At 40.1% G+C, this 20,078-nt stretch overlaps 1 protein-coding gene across 18 annotated transcripts in view; it reads right to left on the reverse strand.

Moving 5' to 3' along the window:
- Positions 1–1,014: 1,014 nt before the first annotated feature.
- ORC4 (origin recognition complex subunit 4) overlaps positions 1,015–20,078 on the reverse strand; it is a 52,852-nt gene continuing 33,788 nt past the window's right edge. For 5 of the 18 annotated variants that reach the window (XM_020667030.2, XM_006843921.4, XM_088855415.1 and 2 more), the window contains 4 exons: positions 17,150–17,242; positions 17,004–17,068; positions 1,427–1,573; positions 1,015–1,212 (listed from right to left, as the gene is read on the reverse strand). In XM_020667030.2, coding sequence (XP_020522689.1) covers positions 1,159–1,212; positions 1,427–1,573; positions 17,004–17,068; positions 17,150–17,242 — 359 coding nt within the window. In that variant the 3' untranslated portion in view covers positions 1,015–1,158. Of the gene's footprint in view, positions 1,213–1,426; positions 1,574–1,950; positions 2,407–2,521; positions 3,163–17,003; positions 17,069–17,149; positions 17,243–19,198; positions 19,299–20,078 lie in introns of all 18 variants that reach the window. The other 13 variants (XM_088855409.1, XM_020667029.2, XM_088855413.1 and 10 more) reach the window with 8 other exon arrangements.

The following is a 20,078-nucleotide window of genomic DNA, read 5'->3' on the forward strand; positions in this document are numbered from 1 at the left end:
TGTCTTTGCCCGAGAATTTACATGTGAGCTTGCAGAGGTTTTAGAAGCCATGGCGCTACTAAAGCACCTCGGATAGAGACCAGATCTCAATGTTCTTCACTTACCCCACACCTCAATCCAACCGTTATCATCTCCATCAGTCTTGGTATTTTCACACTGGCTATTAATAGAAGGATCTATATTGGTCGGCCCCCCTTCCTAGTGATGTTGATTAAAAAATCATCCACCCCAACTTTCAGTCCGATCTTATTGGGCAAAGGTGACCGAGGTTTCTTCTCACTTTGACTCTAACAAAAGTTGGATTTGGTCCCACCACAGACTTCCCATCAATATCCACATATATTCTTGACTCTAATTTACAACGCTTTGGGAAACCCCAAGAGATTTTAACCATGAAAGAGAATACCTCATAATGTAAGCCAAACGGACTCCTTCGGAATGAAGGAAACATGAAAGTTCAGTTTCTACAGATCAAGAGTCAACAGTATATCTCTACCTCTCCAATGTCCTTGACCAATCACTCTACTAGCTTAAGAATAAAGATCATTCTATTCTCCCGTACCTATTCTCGCCCAGCCACTGAGGCCAAAAATGTCATTGGAGTGAGCCTACCACCATAGCTGAAGTACACTTTTAAGATCTCCCTAAGAACGCCAATCCCCGCAATAAGTACAGGATAAGCATCACCGTCATCTTCCCCCTTGTCTTCCATTCTTCTTCCCCAAGAGGGTATTAATTCATCATGCACACACATTGGATAAACATCCGTTAAAGTAATTACAAGACAAGTACAACCCTATTTCAGCTAGCTCTATCTCAGCTAAACTAAACCTCTAAAGTTATCCCGTAAAATTCCTCCCATACGAGGACTTTGTAGTAGTTATTCCAAAAAATGTAGATCTCGGTTATTTTATAAATCCTTTTCTGAAGTAGAGAAACGTTTTTTCCATTCGAAGGCTTCATCACATCATCAATTCTAATCTCTCTCTCTCTCGGAAAAATGAGCAGAAATACTTGAATGCAATTGTACATCTTTTTATGGTGCTTTCTGAAATGTACTTAACATGATGTCAAACAATGTACTTGTAAATACTGATCTAAAATTTCCTTATGAAAACTCAAAACTACACTTATGCAATGAATTGTACAAACTAACACTCAGTATGCATGTGATTTAGGATTCTCTCGGTCAAACCATTGCAGGAGAATATCCTGAAAGAAAAAAAAGACAAATCACTAGTTAAGGGTCATAAAAAGTAAAGAAATGCAAATTATTTTAAATCGTAGCGATTTAAGTGAGGAAATTTAAGACTTAAGTATGTCGTTCAGCTTTTGATTACTTGTGATACTCATAAGAGATGCAACCATTCAATATAGTTATCCAATAAATAAATCAACAAATATGATTGATTTGATTGCAACTTACAGGACAGTTACGACTTGATCTCAATCCCTGATAGAGCTCATGAGATGATATGAGTAGCACCACTGCACGGAATTCAATAGACAGACTTTGTCCTCTGTTGTTATCTGTAAAACCTACCAACTCACATTCTAAAAGGTGTTCAAAGGCCTGCGCATAAGCAAAAAATAAGAAATCATAGAAACTCTCAAAACACATGCACACGTGTGCATACACAAAAACTGGGAATTATATAAGTAAATTTACGTATGTGTGAACTGTAGATGGGTCTCTGAGACTATTGAGAGAGAGAGGAAGGGAGAGAGAGTTTACAAACATTTTAAGGCACAAGCAATAAATAAGAAACTAATAAATCATAGGGTGCATGTGGGTGTGTACATGCATGCAATTTTTTTTAATTAATGTATACATGCATGCGTCTGTGTATGTTTATAGTGTTCAATGTGTTTGGTTCCTTGTAGGTACTCATGTACGCAGTGACTTCTATATATCCATTATAAACAAAGGGAACATATTCAGCTGCTCACTTCTAAAATAATCCACCTATTGCTTCTAATTCTGCCACCCACCCAGCTAATGCTCAGAGAAGACTGATTTGGCCATTAATGGTGTCAAGTGGATTATTAGAAAAACGAGTGACTGAAAACGCCCCCCTAACAAATGCGTCGAATGTCTTGATGACTTGCATGCCATCACCACATTGTGAGTAGGTCGAGTGTCTCATTGAGAATTGCTCATGGGGTACCGAGATTGAACATGCCGAGTGTCTTCATGACTTGCTCTAGGTAATGGTCAATGGGGCGGCGTCAAGTGCCTGCATGACTTGCTCCTAGTTGCAGGAAATTAAGAGGATTCCGAGCGCCTCAATCCCGCTCTTGGACCCTTGAAATAGAGAGGTGTTTGTTGCAAGCGTTCTGAAAGGCTGCTGCATCAAAGATTGCTTTGCAGGGGCTAAGTGTCTATCCATGAATGAGGAATTGTACCTGCATTAGCTTTAGATGTTATCATGAAGACCAAATATTACGAAATCCATGCGATTTAAACTTAAAACGTTACCACCACATAAGTAAATCAGCGCCAGAAGTACTGAGGACAAACCGTTTTCCACATCTCCAAGCTAATGATCTCCATACACCATGCGCAAAAGCACATTGGAATAATAGATGGAAAAGGATGTCATCATGGTTGCTACAAAAGGGACATAAAGAGTCCAACTGCATGCCCCGCTGCTGCAATAAAAATGAGGTGGGCAGTCGATTATGCAAGTCCAACCATGAGAACAATTTCGCCTGTGGGTGGCATTTAGAAGACCAAAGTGCACGAAAAATAGGCAATAATGAACCTTAATGCCTAATAAAATCTCATGCCCCTTTAATAGAAAATAGGTCATCAACAGAGTGAATCCAGACCAGTGAATCCTTTTTGGGTTGTAGAGGAAGAGTATAATTCTCAACCTCCCTCCATATATATCTCAAAAAAACAAATGTGGGAGGTGGCAAAACCCAAGACTGAAGTGCACCTCCTATAAAGTCTGAAACCCTCATCCCTCCAACATCCCCCAAATCCTCCTCAATGCCATTACCATGCAAATCTGAAAGTGAAACTGACCTGCTAACCATGAATCCACCCAGAAATCTACCATCTGACCATTACCAATATTCCATTGTACATTGTCTTTCAAGTGTAAGCCAAGTAAAATCCCCTTCCATGCATGAGAACGTCCTCCTTCCTTCAGCATCCTATACAGAAGAATTTATAAAATATCGATGTTTGAAGAACCGTACCAACAAAGATGATGGATTTTCCAAAATCCTCCTTGCTAACTTCATCATTCCTAAGATAAATAAGTGCAAAATATGGAAGGGAAGCCAAAGCTCAAACCCTTAGTGCTTAGATCATGCAAGCAAATAGTTTAGGGACTTAATTTTGTCTCATAGATGATAACACATATGGCTCAAATCACAAGAGCTAATTTCACTCACATAAAGTGAAGGTTATGCACACTAATCACACTTAATTAGGCTCAAAATGAGAGAGAGAGAGAGAGAGAGAGAGAAAGAGAGAGAGAGAGAGATAAACTTTTAAAGTTCATAACAGTGGGATGAAGCAAATTGTAGACAGCTCACATAAAATGCATTTATATGGCCATGATGTGATCGAGGGGAGTGAGCTTGAGCATCGCCCAGACCCAACTTGGAACTCGGGGGGCTGCCGTCCTATATCGACATACTTTTTTCATGAGTCTCATCGCCTAGTCAAGGCAGTCATGAGCCTCTTCCAATTGTTCGACCCTCGTCTTAGCCAATCGCAATGTTGCTGAGCACCGGGACTAGCCCTACTGCATGGCCACATCATGTGGCGCTAAGGGTTGTCGGCTCGTGGCTAGCTCAAAAGCACTCTTCCTTGTTGAAGAGCTTCGATGCAAGTTATTGCAAAACTGAGCCCTAGTCAAACAGACTGATCCAGTTATGCTGGTTCGCCGTTACATAGTGTCGGAGGTACTCTTCTAGGATTGCATTCAACCTCAATTTGGCCATTCATCTAAGGGTGATTGCTGGTGGAGAAATTTAGCTTCATCCCCCTCAGCTCGAACAACTGCTACCAAAACCTTCTTGTCAAACGAGCATCGCGGTCACTCACAATATCCTTTGGGACACCCCACCACTTCACCACATGGTGCGGAACAGTTTTGACATAATCTCCGCACTATAGTGGTCAGGGGCTGCATTGAAGGTGGTGCACTTCGAGAACCGGTCCACCACGACCATGATTTGGCTTATCCCATGGACCTTGGGCAAGCTATTTATGTAGTCCATGGACAGGCTTAATCATGGAGCTTTAGGAATGAGTAGGGGCTCGAGTAGACCAGTTGGCCTCTGTCGGTCAGTCCTGTCTTGTTGGCATACTAGGCAGGTCTTCACATAGTGTTCGACCTCCTACTCCATCTAGCGCCAATATAAACTAAGAGACCAGAGGCCTAAGGTCGACTCTTAAGCAGGAGGGCCAGATGCCGGTATATCATGGAATTTCATCAGTAGTTCCTTCCTGAGCCACAGGCACTGGGCACATAGTTGTGCCTTCCTGTGGCATAGACGATGCCCCCCTCTAGCCAAAACAGTCTGGTATGTCCCTCGTGGACTTTCTATACCAACTTTTGGGTCATGGGATCTCTCTCGAGCTCACAGATTCGATCCAAGAGGTCCCCCTCAATCTGAGCAACAGGTGCAATCGCCATGAAACAGTCTGGCTTTCGAGCTAACGCATCAACCACTACATTGGCATTCCCTAGCTTGTATTCCAGGGTATAGTCGAACTTCGCCAAAACTTATTGCCATCGAACTTGGGTATGAGTCAGCTTCTTCTATGTGGTGAAATAGTTTGTGGCCACATTGTCAGCAAGCACCATGAACCTACTCCTCAGCAGGTAATGTCTCCATACCAGTGTACCGCCGTTGACATCTCCTTCTCATGGACTGAGTACTGCTGCTTAGTCTCTTTGAGCTTTTGGCTTTCGAAGTCCATAGGGTAGCTGTCCTGCATGAGAACCCCACCGATCGCATGATTTGAGGCATCGGTCTGCACCTCAAAGAGCTTATCAAAGTCAGGGAGGTGCAACACCGGCTTGCCGGTTATCGCCCTCTTTACTCTTGAAAGGACTGCTCACAGCCCACCATCCACTCCCACTTGACACCCTTCCTTAGAAAGCTAGTCAGAGCCACGATCCTTTGGAGTAACCCTCAATGAACTGCCGGTAATAGTTAGCTAGCCCTAAGAAGGAGAGTAGCTCGTGGATGTCCTTAGGCGGCAGCTAGTCTAAGATGGCTCGCACCTTTTGATCATCCAGCTCAATCTGCCCTCTACCCACCTTGTGCCCGAGGAACATAATCTCCTTTTTGGCAAAAGTACACTTCTCAAATTTTACATCCAGTTGGTTGGCCCTTAGCCTCTCTAGCATCTGGCTTAGATGCTTGACAGGAGCATCTAAGGTTTGTCTGTACACAACAATGTCATCTAACTACATCATGACAAACATGTCGACATACTCACTTAATACATTGTTCATTAAGCGACAAAAGGTTACCAGGGCATTGGTTAGCCCAGACGGCATTACAAGGAACTCAAAAGACTCGTAACAAGTCAGACATAGTTTTCTCTACACCTCCCTCCCTCCGCTATACGAACCTGTCAGTAGCCTGAGCGTAGGTCGCACTTGCTGAAGACCCTGGCCTTGGCAAGCCGATCAAACAAGTCTCTGATCATAGCAAGGGATTCTGGTTCTTGATGGTTAGCTTGTTGAGGGCGTGGTAGTCCACGCACATGCGCAACGTGTCATCTGACTTTCTTTGAAATAGCACCGGCGCACCATAGGGAGACTCGGAGGGCTCAATCAAGCCTACACTAAGTAGCTCATCCAACTGCAATCTAAGTTTCTCCAACTCAAAAGGGCCATTCGATAGGGTTTCTTGGCCAGGGGCTATGAACCATGCACCAACTTGATGAGGTGATCCACCTTGTGTCGTGCGTGCAGGGATACAAGCTATGGATTCCAGGTCTAACCAAGTGGAGTGCACCGATACATAATTCAACCTCCAAGGATCCTAATTTTCATTGTAATTTTTTTTAAACAATGTCAAAACGATTTATTTTGAGGGAAAATCATGAAAATCATTTTTGTGGGTTTTTGAATATTTTTTCAGAAGAACAAGAAAATAAATTTTCAGAATTGTTTACAAGAAATGACAAATAAGGACAGTCCCCCGAAACCCATAGGGGATACCCAAATGGACAATGAGTGTCCACGTGGAGGTTTAGGGGGTCCCATGTCACCCCACATGGAGGATGACGTGGGGTGACATCATTCCCCCAAAGGGACCTTCATGTCCGTTTGCATTTTGATTGATTAAGTGAAGGCCATCGAATTTTAGAATTTTATGGAATATTGTGATTTTGGAAAAGTTATTTTAATACATGTTTAAAGCTTAAAGCAAGGGGTTTGTGCACATGTATGGAGGTTTCTAGAATGGGTATAGGGTTTGTAATTTGAAGTCTAACCCTAAGGGTATATGGTAAATGTGCAATTAACCACCTAGCTTATGTGGCATGATTTCATTAGCCCCACATGCTCTAATAAAATGCAGATAACTTTTGAGATTTGCTTTTTGCTGAAATTTTATCAAATTACTATAAGGGTGTACCCTCCATCTTGGTTTTTGGTTTAATTAAATGTAACGAGCATGGGTATTTCAATAACAAGGGAATTGAAATGAATTAAAGGAAGATCAAGGTATTCAAATCCATACAACTTGATGGCATGATGGCGGATGGCGGGCTAGGATTAAGCTTCTCTTTATAGCCATTGGATAATAAGCATATAAATACACCTTTGAGCCTTCACGTTTCATATGAGTTCACATCTACTCTCTCTCTAAGTGGCATGCCACTCTCTCTCTCTCTTCACTCATAGAGTGGCACGCCCAAGTCAGTTCTCTTCTTTCTCTCACGAGAAAATTGCCTTCATGTAAAGGTGAGAGCAAGCTCCATTGAAGCTCCTTCACTACTCCATTAATGGTGATTCAAAGATCGAATTCAAATCATTGATGATCTAGTCTTGAAGCCCCCAACAATTGAGTAAGATCTCTTCCAACAATTGAGAACGATCTCTTCCATTTTCTTTGATTCTTATTGATTCTTCTTGCTGCAAATTCTCAATTGCAACAAATTATCTTCATCCTTTAATGATTAGACCATTGATCTTTTGAATCTAATTTGAGCTTGAATCTACTTTGAGCTTGAATCTACTTTGAGCCCTCTAAATCCATATAGTTGAAGGCATCATCCATGCATAATTTGATCAAGTTTCCAAGAGCCTTTCCCTTTGATTTTTTGAGTATTTTTTACTGATATTTCTCTAAATTTTTCATGACCAAATTAGTCAATTAGATCATCGTTTTGATTCATTGAATTGTTGATTTCATAAGAGGACACTATGTCGAATTTGTGTGGCTCAATTTGTAAACTCAATTTAACTGGTTTTGTGTTTTAAGAGCCCCTTCCTACGATTTTACCACTTGATTTGATTTTTAGATATTTGCAAATCCTTCCATGTTTTAAGAGTTAAGAGGACACTATGCCGAATTCATGTGGCTCGATTTGTGAACTCAATTGAACTAGTTTTGTGTTTTAAGAGCCCCATCTTACGATTTTCCCACTTGATTTGATTTTTAGATATTTGTAAATCCTTCCATGTGTTAAGTGTATATCAATAGATGCATGCCTTCCCACTCTTGAGATCATGAATTTGACCGGATTTTGAGTTATGCCATCACATGCCACCCAATGGCACATAGCTAAGACCCAAGACAGTAAATCAGGCACCCGAGACCTCCGATCAGCTTCTCGTGGTCATGATGCATTGCATATTTGAGTATATGTATGTTGTTATGTTGGAGATTATGTCGTGTTGAGTTTTATGGAGTTTATTGATGTACAATTTTATTTTGTAATTTTGAGTGTTGCAGAATTTTCAAAAGAACCCTATACATGTGTAAGTTGATGATCTCCTTGAGTAGTTTGTTTTGTTCATGAACAAGGGACCCTATACATGTGTAAGTTGATGATCTCCTTGAGTAGTTTGTTTTGTTCATGAACAAGGGACCCTAATTGAGTTGTATCCTCTAATTTGAGTATATTTTGAAGTCAAACATTCACTGTAGTCACAGTGACCTTGCTGTAATTTCATTTTGCAAATTGAATCTCAAGTGTATTGTATGAATTTCAAGGTGTATTGTCTTGTTTTTGTGTCTATTGTACTCCAAGTGCATGAGATTTGGTTTCTATACACTCACTGCAGAAAGGATCATGCCCTTCTCGATTCGCACCACCGACACCATGCAAGGGCTTGTTTCCTCCATAATGGAACCATGCCCAAGTGTAGTATGGCTGAAGTCTTGGCAACAATTAAAACCTCGAGTCCAAGGATGACCTCAAAATCATTCAAACGGGCAACCACAAGGTTCACCAACCCGCTCCAATTGCCAACTTTGAGAGCCACGTCACGAGCTACCCCCAACAAAGACTGTGGCGCTGAGTTCACTGCCTTAATCTTGCTGGCGTCCACAGTCAGTTTGAGGCCTAGCCGCTCAACACCTCGATCCGATATAGAGTTATGGGTGGCAGCAGTGTCCACCATTGCTCGGGCCTCCTGCCCATTCAGTGTGACCATCATATACATGTGGCCACCTTTTGATGGTGCCTCCTTCACCATCTTTTTCATCGCATGGAGCTGCATTTAAAGTGGCTTGGTCCTCGCGATCTCTGCCTCCTCCTCAGGGACTGATTGGACTGCATTAAGGAACTGCTTTTGTGGGCAATCCTTGGCTCAATGCGGCCCCTTGCAGATGAAGCAGTTGGAGAAGTCTTTGGACACGGCTTTTCCAGAAGACTCTCCCCCAGACCGTCCACTGGCATGTGGCTTGCGGTCCCCACCAGCGTTCTTTCCCTTACCACCCTTGTTTTTGCAGAGCCGGGTACCATCCCTCATGGCATTAAGCGTACAGTTGACAACAATATTCACCACAACCACCGCGCAAGGAGATCTTTCACCCCATGCCTCCTTAGCTACGCATGAGCTTGAGGCTGCATGAGCGCCATAAAGTTAAATAGCTTATCTTCCTCCAACATATCTTTGACGTCGAGCATGAGGCTTCAGAACTGCTTCACATACTCGCGCACAGTAGCATTGTGATTGAGATTTCTCAAAGCCTCACGAGCCGTCCAAGCTGCATTTTTGGGAAGGAACTGCTCCTTCAATTCCCGCTTGAGGTCCTCCCAACAAGTGAGAGGAGGCCTCAATCCATCAGCCGCGCACGTCCTCCACCAGAGCTTAGTGTCTCCGGTGAAATACAAGGTGGTTAGGGTCACCTCATCTTCCTCTTGTGCATGGGCAGCCTGGAACTACTGCCCCATGCCCCAGAGGTAATTCTCCAATTCTTTGGCACTTCGAGCCCCACCGAACGGTTTGGGTTCTGGCACTCAAACCCTGGCTGATTCGACTATGCTTGAGGGATTGGCTAGCGCCCTCTTAACCAAAGTAAGGTCGTCAATCACGGTCTTAAGATTGGAAATGAATGCATATGTGAGGGCAGCAACATCAGCCTCCAGGTCCCCCAAAAGGGTTTCCTAGGTGCCATTGCGCTCCTCATTAGCCGCCACCAGTCCCTCCAACTGGGTGGAGAGGGCCTCTGCTCTCTCCTCAAGGGTCCTGACTCGAGCCACAAACAGGTCGCTCAACTTGAATCGACTTTCCAGCTCTGTCACTCGTTCACTCCTTGTAGGGGCAATCACTTGAAGTGAGCCTCCACTCTGATACCAATTGTCATGGGTGCTAGACTGTTTTTTTTCAGCCAACCATTCAGCCCTGGCTCAAGTTCAGCCTCGCCCAACTCTACCAACACAACAAAAGTGCACCAACATAGAACTTAGCACACAAGCAAAGCATGCACAAGCCCAAGCACACACATGGGTCTAAGGGCAAAGGCCAAGATTTATTAGCTCTTTACAGTTACAAGGGTATACTGCCACAGATGCCCACTAAGGGTCTGGGCCAGGGGGTTATATAAACCCCAGTTAGTACATTTGAATTTCAAATTGCATGGGATACTTGGCAACCCAGCTTTGGCAATATTGCGTTTGGACTTGTTTCGGCATCATGATGGGCATTGCAAGCGACCTGCAGGCCACATGCACGCCTTTGACAAGCCATCAACAGCCTTTGCGTGCCTTGCACACCACATCCACAAGCGGTCGACCAGCTCCGCACGCCTCTGACGTGCCATCATTTTCCTGTTGCTACTTGAATTCAAACTTTGGAACCTGCCCAGCCAAAGAACTATGGGACCCATGTTCTAACACACTATCAAGTTGTACGTTGACCTGGTTGTGGGGCTTGAGCCCCTCTATTGCCATGCACCACTAACTCATTGTTAGGCATCCTTGGGTCACCCCCATGCACCACGGTCTCTGAGCCACGCATCGTCCATGTGCCTTGTCCACCCCGAACAGCCAGTCGACCCACCATCCTCTCAACTAAGAATGTATGTGTAAAGAACTGGACTGGTAGGAGCAACACCTCTTCCTGCCAAAGCAGCATATGTGCACTAGGAGTATCATGGGGTCTTCCCCTTAAGCTGGCTGGCTCGAGGGAGGTTTGCTGGCCCTTCCCCTCAACCAGCATGAGAGGTCAATGAAAGGTGGAGAGTTTATTTTTATAAATTATTAAATAACGAACACAATAGGAACATAACGGTAGAAGAACTGTTGGCATAAATAAGAGCAGAGGTTATAGATACCTTCATAGAATTAGGATATCATAAGTGAAAGAAGCTTTGAAGATGATGAAGGTAGGGAAGGTTTTAGGACCAAATGGTATCCCGATAGAGGTTCGGAAGTACATGGGGAGATTGGCATATTTTGGGTTGTGAGCAAATTGGCATATTGGCATATTCCGGTTTAGAAGTACTAGTCTGTGTGCAAAGTGACATAGTTTGTATCTCCATGCGCAAAGTGTTTGAATTAATAACTTGGGGACTCCATTGACTTGTAATTTTTGTTCTCAACTGATATTTGAGTCATTGTAACTTGAATTTGAGGGTGTAATAGTGAGCAAAGAGTGTTAGCACTTGTAGGTGCATGTGGTATATGTAGGTGCATGTGGTATGTGTAAAACTTTATCTAAATTCAAGTTCAAGAGTTGTATTAAGAGCACTCTAGACTCTATATCATATCACACAAATCCTCAAGCCTACCTCGCTTTGCTGCTGCTCCCATTCCCGGTAACTATGTGGCGGCCTATGCTCACTACCCAAGTTAGGCGGAGTGAAAGGATTAGGAGATCACCCAACTTCTTTACCTAGTTAGGAAAGGTTTATGAGAGAATTTGTGAGGAAGCCTATGATGAACAGCTATAACTTCTTAGGGGCCCTATCTTATCCCAAGAGTAAGCAATGACTCGAAGCCCGAGGACATGGGAGTTAGTACACCTACCTTTAGATACCCCCTCAAAATTCTGGCTAACGGAACTCTTAAAAACCTCGATTCCGATCATAAAGGACCACACAAACCCTAGTCGACCATAGGCAACCTAGACCCACTTTAATTGCTCCAAAACTATCAAATCTTACCCCAACTTGAGGTAGAGCCCGAGATCCTTCCAACGGTCCAAGTATCACTTGAATCGGCCTTACGGATAAAATTATATAACAAATGACAATTTAATCCCTATGAGACCCAAGTGTCGGGCCGCAAGCCGGGCTGTAACGCTGCCCGGAAAGCCCATACGCAGCTTGAAGACGCAAACCCGGCCTGATAATGCATTCAACGCGTTTTATGATGCAGTAAAGGCGTTTCTTAAATTAAATAAGGCTAAAACTTCAAGATAAATCCAAAACATTCGAAACTATTCCAAAAAAATCAAGAAAAATCACCAATTGAATCTTATAAATACCCCCTCTCCTTAACCCAAAAGGAGGACGAAAAAGGGACCAAAAAAGCAAAGAAATATCTTAAAAATTTCCGAAATTAGAAAAATTGCCCAAAAATACCCAAAAATAGGAAAAACCCTTAGAAAATTCTTAAAAATTAGGAAAATTCCCCAAAAATCAGAGAAAAACCCAGAATTCATATTCAACCTCTAAAGCTCTCAAAAAGCTTAGAAAATGACAGAAATTCTCTTCCAATCCTAAGAAAAGCCTAGGTAGACCCCACTTAAATTCTCAATTTTTCTCCCTGCCTTAGGAACCTTAGATCTAGGTCAAAAGAACCTTAGATCTACCAATTCCAGCAAACAAAGGCATCCAAAAAAGGAGATAGTAGTACAAATCGAAAAAGCGGCCTAATACAAGCCCGAAACTCTGGGTTTCGGGTCCTTAGATTTAAGTATCTCTTTTTTTTCTTAATTCAGTTTGTTTTTCTTCATTTAATTATTTGTTTTATTTTATTTTTTTCTAAAAATTAAATTATTATTAGATTTGATTAAATTTAGAAGCATTTTTAGGTTAAAATACGGATTTGGAGCTGGCGTTGCCAGTGGATTCAGAAAAAGATCGAATCTGTATAGATTGGGATTTTTCTCAACCCATAATTCAAGCAACCCCACTTTCTCTACCTTTTAAAAAATAACTTAGTTTTTGCTAAGATTTGAGCAGATCTCATCCCAGAGATCGGCACAAATCGAAGCGTAAACACTACCGCCCAACCGTACACCCGTAGGACGTGGGTGTACAAAAGGAAACTAAACTCCAAAGGGCCACTAGAGAAATATAATGCAAGACTTGTAGCCAAACCGTTAACTGAAAAGGAGGGCATTGACTACATGATACCTTTTCACCAATTGCCAAATTGGTCTCCAATAGAACCATCATGTCTATAGCCACCTACCTAGACCTCGAACACCATATGGATGTTGAAATGGCGTATCCCTAAATGGGGAATTAGCATAAGAGATCTATACGAACAACCCGAGGGTTTGAAGTCAAGGGCAAAGAAGACCTAGTTAACAAACTCCATAAATCCTTATATAGCCTAAAACAAGCTTCACAGAGGTGGCCTATCAAATATCATGAGATCCAAACAAAGCATGGATTCTATCCCAATGAGGAGGACCATTGCATATATTTGAAGGTCAATGGGAAGGGCATTGTGTTCATGACTCTTTACATGAATGGCATTCTAGTAGCTAGTAGCTCCCTAGGTTAGTGAAGGAAACAAAAGCCATGCTTACCAGACAATTTCGACGTGGAGGGCATGGGTAAGGCATCTTTTGCATTGGGGGTCAAGATCATAAGAGATAGGCATGTCGTTAACTATTTCACTTTCTCAAGCCCATTAACACACCCATATAAAAGAGGACCAAATTGAATTCATGCATCCAAGAAATGATGAGGATAGAAAATCCATGGAGAGAGTGCCATATAGAAGTGCAATAGGATCCCTAATGTATGTTACCCAAAGAACAAGACCGACCTAACATTTACCCAAAGCCTAATAGGTAGATTTCATAGCAACCCGGAAATGGAGTATTGGAAAACGGTTAGGAGAATATAGATATACTAAGGGAACCATGCATTATGCCCTCACCTATGGAGATGTTTCCGACTTAACAGTCCTTAGCTACTCAAATCCCGACTTTCAAGGTGCCGCAGATGAGCTCCAACCTACTTTGGGCTATCTCTTTGTTTTTGGAGGTGGGGCTACATCTTGGTGTTCTAAGAAGAAAAACATAATTGCATTATCCACCATGGAATCTGAATGTGGTATGTTGTCCAGCTTCGAAAGAGACAATTTGGATCAAGAAATTTTTTAATCAACTCTGTTATGAGCCATTGAGATGTGGAACCATGAGGATTATTTGTGACAATCTAACGGCTTTTCATGTAGCAAGAGAACCTAGGTTCTACAAAAAGTCCAACAACATAAGAGAAACTTTTCTACACATTTGTGAGATTGACTTGGCATATCCCTAGCAAGGCAATGCAATACGGATCCAATGACTATTCGTACGTTTGGTTTGCGCGTAAATATTCCCCAAGAAATATTTACATATGTAAATTGCATTTCATACGTTTGGTTCGTAGAAATGCATATGCAAATAAATACCATGGTAAAAACTTTTACCATGAAATGGTCTAATTCATGGTAAAATAAAACCACACCTATTGAGGTGGGGAAACATTCCCGATGCATTTGTTTTCACACGCGGACACACTATTCCCTATTCATTATTTTGTAAATAATATATTATTATAATATTTTATTTATACATAAATTACATATTTAATATATAAATTATATTTCAATAATAATTACATATTTAATATATAAATTATATTTCAATAATAATTATATATTTAATATATAAATTATATTTCAATAATAATTAATATATAATATATAAATAACATTTTATACAAATAATATATTATTTATATAATACATAGTACATATTATATAAGTATCTCTGCCAGATGTTATGCTCATGGCTTCCGATGGTTATTCATATTTGGCATATGCCTGCCCTGACAGAGATCTTTGGGGATGATTCCTGTATTACAATTTGACGAAGGAACTTTGGGACACCCTTGGGGAAATGCACCTGGAGCAATAGCTTATCGGGTGGCTTTAAAAGCATGCATACAAGCTCGAATGAGGGACGTGATCTTGCTCGTGAAGGTAATGAAGTTATCCGTAAAGCTAGCAAGTGGAGCCCAGAACTAGTTGTTGCTTGTGATGTATGGAAGGAGATCAAATTTGAATTCGAAGCAATGGATGTCTTGTAATCTAGTGATTCATGTTCGTTCCCCCAATAGCAATTAAATTCGGCCCAATCTTTTACTAAAAAGATTCAGCCGAATAAAGAATGGGATCCTTATCTATTTGCATCAATTTTAAATATGTATATTCCAACATCGAAGGATAAATCCATTTTCTTCTCTTTATATACTATTATTTATAAAATAATATATATTACATATTATATATTATATATTTATTATATTGTATGTGTAATATACACATCTATTCAAGGTTTTTTGTAAAGATTTTCACACCAACCAAGTGCTACCAAACATAGGAAAGTGATTACACAGTGCTTTTTAAATGCGTTACCAAACATGGTAAAAAGAATGCATATACAAATATTTTGCTGCAAATTGTTTACATATGTAAATACTTTGCTTGTGTAAATATTTACACACAAACCAAACATACTCTAAAGGCTTAGTTGCAAATATCTTTGCAAAATATGTACATGGGATGGGTTTTGAGGCTGCATTCATGAATGTATGTATGCATGAGCATGCCTGATTGTTATTCATGAGCATCTCTAATTATGAAGTATTTCTTATTACTTCCCATGCATGAGCATCTCTAGTTATCCAAGTGCATTAGCATTTCTAATTGTTTCTATGTTAGAATATTTCCGAATGTTTTTGCGGATGAGAGCGCTTATGTGATTATAAGGCCCCCAAAGGCCAAGTGGGAGAATGCTGAGATTATGACCTTTCAAGGCCTTGATTCATGGTCCTTGTTCACAGTGGGAGTGAACCTGAACAGCCTGACTAGCTAGATATTGCAAGATGGGATCCAGATTTCATCGTAAAATCCCGGATTTTGCGGCAAGTGAAAGGGATGATTAAATCAAGAGCATTAAAATTTACAAAAGATATCGATTCGGTAAATAATACTAATAGTATAAATCTAATAATGTAATTAATATATTATAATTACAAAAATAATTAAAAACATAATAATTTGTTCTATCAAATTTTTATGTATTGCTATAAAATAGAAAATAAGTAATTTACTTTTTTCACAAATCAATATCTACTATTTAATCACATCAGCACAATGAGATATATATATATATATATATATATATATATATATGGGAAAAGATGGGATTAGCCCACTAGCTCATATGAACCCAACATCCCAGATTGATTCTGAGCTGATCTGACGATCACGGATGTCCGGTAGTGTTTGAATTTTAGTTTTTTTACTACAAATCCAAATCACCTGAAATTTTAGACGTGTGTTCATCAAAAATAGGTGAATCTTCAAAAAATATCAAAAACATATTTTACATGAAATAATTTGACCAAAATACCCCTGAAAAGCTTTAGGGGGTATTTTGGTCATTTTATTCTTCGCGAATAAGTTTTTTTATATTTTTATTAGAAGAGCCTTGATGAGAAGAACACACCTAAAATTTAAAGTGATTTGGACTTATAGAAAAATAAATACAATTCAAGCACTACCGGACATCCGTGATAGTCAGATCGGCCCAGATTCAATCTGGGCCGTTAGGCTCATATGTTCATATGAGCTAGTGGGCTAATCCCATCTTTTCCCTATATATATATATATATATATACACGCATATATATATATATATATATATATATATATATATATATATATATATATATATATACATATATATATAGATATATATATATATAGAGAGAGAGTCATATTTTCTCATTCCGTATATTTTTTCTCATAAAGTTTATGTCAATAGCACAATATGTAGAACCTTTTTAATGAGACCTGCGAAGCAGGTGAATGCTACTAGTTATCATGAAGCAGTTGAACAAACACTTAGATCAAAGACAAGCATTCAAAGCTATGATTATATGCATGTTTGAGATATACATGAAACTCTTGGGAGGATTAATTCAAGAGATTGCATCAAATCCTAGCTGAACTGCCAAGTGATAATCATAGAGATGAAGGGAATTGTGCCTAGTATACTGTTCACATTACAGGTGTTTGAGATCTAATGCAATAAAGAACAAGAGTCGGAAGCACAAAATTACAACCCACAACTTTCATAATAAACTCTTTTGTAACATCAAACACCTCAAGGCAGTGCAGGGCATAAAATAATGTGTATTCTACAATAGACACCTAACTGGTGACCCAACATAATCAAAGAAACTGACAATAAGAAGCAGTAGATGAAAAAAAAGAATGTCAAATTCATGTCAGTAACATTTGAGCAAAATATTATCCGCCGTACTCTTACCCGAAGACAAACCTGCCGAGAATAATAGGCACCAGTTTGAGAAGCATCTTGCAAGCCTTTATACTCTGCAATGGCAATTGCGTCATCCTAGTGCTTCAGGATGTTAAGCTATACTGGAGAACTAAACCATGTTACAGAAGTCTAACCTTTCATTATGGAATTGAAGTTGTAGGATCCACAATCTTTAGCCTCCAATCTTTTCATACAAACCAGAATATAGAGTTCTAAGATAGACACATCTGTGCAGGAAAACCACAGAGGTAAGGAACAAAGTCAACATTCTTCAACAGAGGAGTCTTAATCGAATGAATCAATTTATTGCTGACTAGATGCATTCAAATATCATGAGCTTAAAATTTGCATACTTGCATTCAAAAGTGACTGACACTGCTCTATCCTAGGATGCAGAGAACCACAACTATAAGGGAAGTGACCAGCTTGGCTCTCTTGGGTCTATTCTAGCATGCGAGTGACCAGAAATCCAGAGGAAGCATCCAGCATGGCTCTCTATTTATGTTCTAGAACAGGAATGAAGTAACAAAAGAATAACATGTAAAAATGACTTGAATTCTGTCTTCCAGGCAACATCATCCTAGAATGTGTTTTCTTCACTGAAGAGCACTAGTGTTTTCTTCACTGAAGAACACTTCTGTTTGATTGAAACTTGTCGATATCCCGATGAAACTCTTAACAGTTTCTTACTAGTGCCTAGAATTTATGATAAGATCACATAATATTTACCACGAGATCCAACAGCCGGAACAATTCGTTCACTGTTAGATATGGCCCTTGCCCTCTACACAAACTTACCCAATACTGGTTTCTGATTAGAAAGAAGTTCCTAGAAGCTTGTTGAAGGGTCAAAGTTCTATAGGACAGCTATGAGACCAGCTTTACTTTAAGAGACGGAATATTGAGCGGTCAAGAAACAACATACCCATAGAATGAGTATAGCAGAGATGAGGATGTTCAAATGGATGAGTGGCAAGACAAGAAGGAATAGAATTTGAAATGAATATATTCGGGAGAACTTAGGTGTGGCAAGTTGAGAAAACGTAGACTTAGGTGGGCTGGCCATGTGCAGCGCAGACCTTGTACACACATGTTAGGAGGTGCGAGTTAGTTCAATTGGAAGGTTCAAAAAGGACAAGAGGTAGACTCAAAAGGATATGCTTGAAAATAGTGAGAAAAGATGAAGGGGCGTTATGGCCTCACTGAGGGTATGGCTCTTGATAGAGTAGAATGGAGGACGAGGATTAGTGTAGCCGATCCCAAATAGTTGGAAAAAGGTTTTTGATGATGATAATGTCAAAAAACCTCCAAGATCAAGCGGTAAGAATTTCCTTTAAAGGACCCATAAAAAGTTAGCACCAAACAACCAAGATCTTATGAACATCAGGTCTCTTAGAGTTTAGCCCCAGCAATAAAGCATTAATAACCTTGAGTCAATCGCCTGCATGGCAACAGAACAAAGAACTTGATGAAGAGATTCTTGTGTAACTGATTAAAGTGCAACATAGAACTTAATGGAACTTAATTAGGTTCTCTCAATGTGTATTCCATAATTTATCTAAACTTTTCTTTTTCCCTTCCTGCAAGGAAATGTATACCTGACTTGGAGCAGGTTCATACATGCCCATGAATCTAAAAGTGAATTAGTAGAAACCAGTCACTAGAACCAGCAGCCAGAATGAAACGTTGACGGAAAAAATGCGCAGTCATCAACTAAAATGAGGGATTGAACTCCCACGCAAAGAAAGTACTCATAAAAAAAAATAATGAAGTTGTCTTTATGTGGAAAAATACAGCAAGATACATGTAGAAGGCCGAAGCCCAAAACTACCCCACTGAGCATAATATATTTAGAATACATAAAATTAGCAGTACCTTCAACTTTGATATGACATTGTTATAACAAGAAGAGGATGTTTCTCACCAATCCCATAACACGCATTGTAACCTCCTTTGGTGAAAAATTTGCATCCAGCAGTAGGAATGTATATAAGGGAACAATGCATGCATAAATGCATCTCCCTCAAAAAGTCATTGTCCAATTTAATATGCTTTATTCATACTTCATAAAAAAACAGAAAAGAAGCAATTTGGATGGCTTTGGATTATGAAAATAAAAGGTAGCCTGTACCAAATTTCCAATATGAAGAATAAAAAGAACAGGGACCAGATAATAACATTACATGCATATGGCACTGGATTCCAATCCTACTAGATTTGGAGGCTATCACATGCCTTCTCCAAACATGAAAGATTTGCCAAGGAAATGCAGTAATTGGTTGCCTGCCTAGACAGAGATTGAGTACAAACGAAATCTAGTGAGGCACTGCCAAGAAAGATTGAACATGGCATAAAGCATACATAATGGACACTGCCACAGAAAGCAATGACAGATAAAACAGTCACACACAAGCATACATAATGGACACTGACATCGAAAGCAGTGACAAATAATAGAGTCACACACACACAAACATACATATATATCTTAAAAGCTCTAGAATCTAAAGGTTTCAAAATTTGCCAAACAAAGATAGAGTAAATTGAATTAAGTTTAGTAATAATAGGAGTAGAGACGAGGAAGTAGTTAAGATTGAAAGCCAATAAATACCAAAAAGAGCGCACTTTCAATATCTTGGGTAAAAAATCCAAGAAAATGGAGAGATTGAGGAAGATGTTGCACCTAGAATTAGAGCAAGGTGGAAGAAGTGGGCATGTGCAACCGAAGTTTTATGTGATCGCCGCATACCAATTAAGCTGAAGGAAAAATTCTATAGGTCAACTACGAGACCAGCTTGACTTCATGGGGTGGAATGTTGGACGGTCAAGAAACAACATACTCATAGAATGAGTGTAGCTAAGATGAAGATGTAGAGATGGATGAGTGGTAATACAAAAAGAGATAGAATTCAAAATGAATACAGAATATAGGTATGGCACCAATAGCTGATAAGATGAGATAAAATAGACTTAGGTTGGTGGGTCATGTGTAGCGCAGACTCAGTACAACACTTGTTAGGAAGTGCGAGTTAGTTCAAGTACAACACTTGCCCCGCCTAGACA

The sequence above is a fragment of the Amborella trichopoda genome, chromosome 13 (assembly GCF_054954075.1).
Source record: "Amborella trichopoda isolate Santa Cruz 75 chromosome 13, AtrichopodaSantaCruz75HAP2 v2.0, whole genome shotgun sequence".
NCBI classification, from domain to species: domain Eukaryota; kingdom Viridiplantae; phylum Streptophyta; class Magnoliopsida; order Amborellales; family Amborellaceae; genus Amborella; species Amborella trichopoda.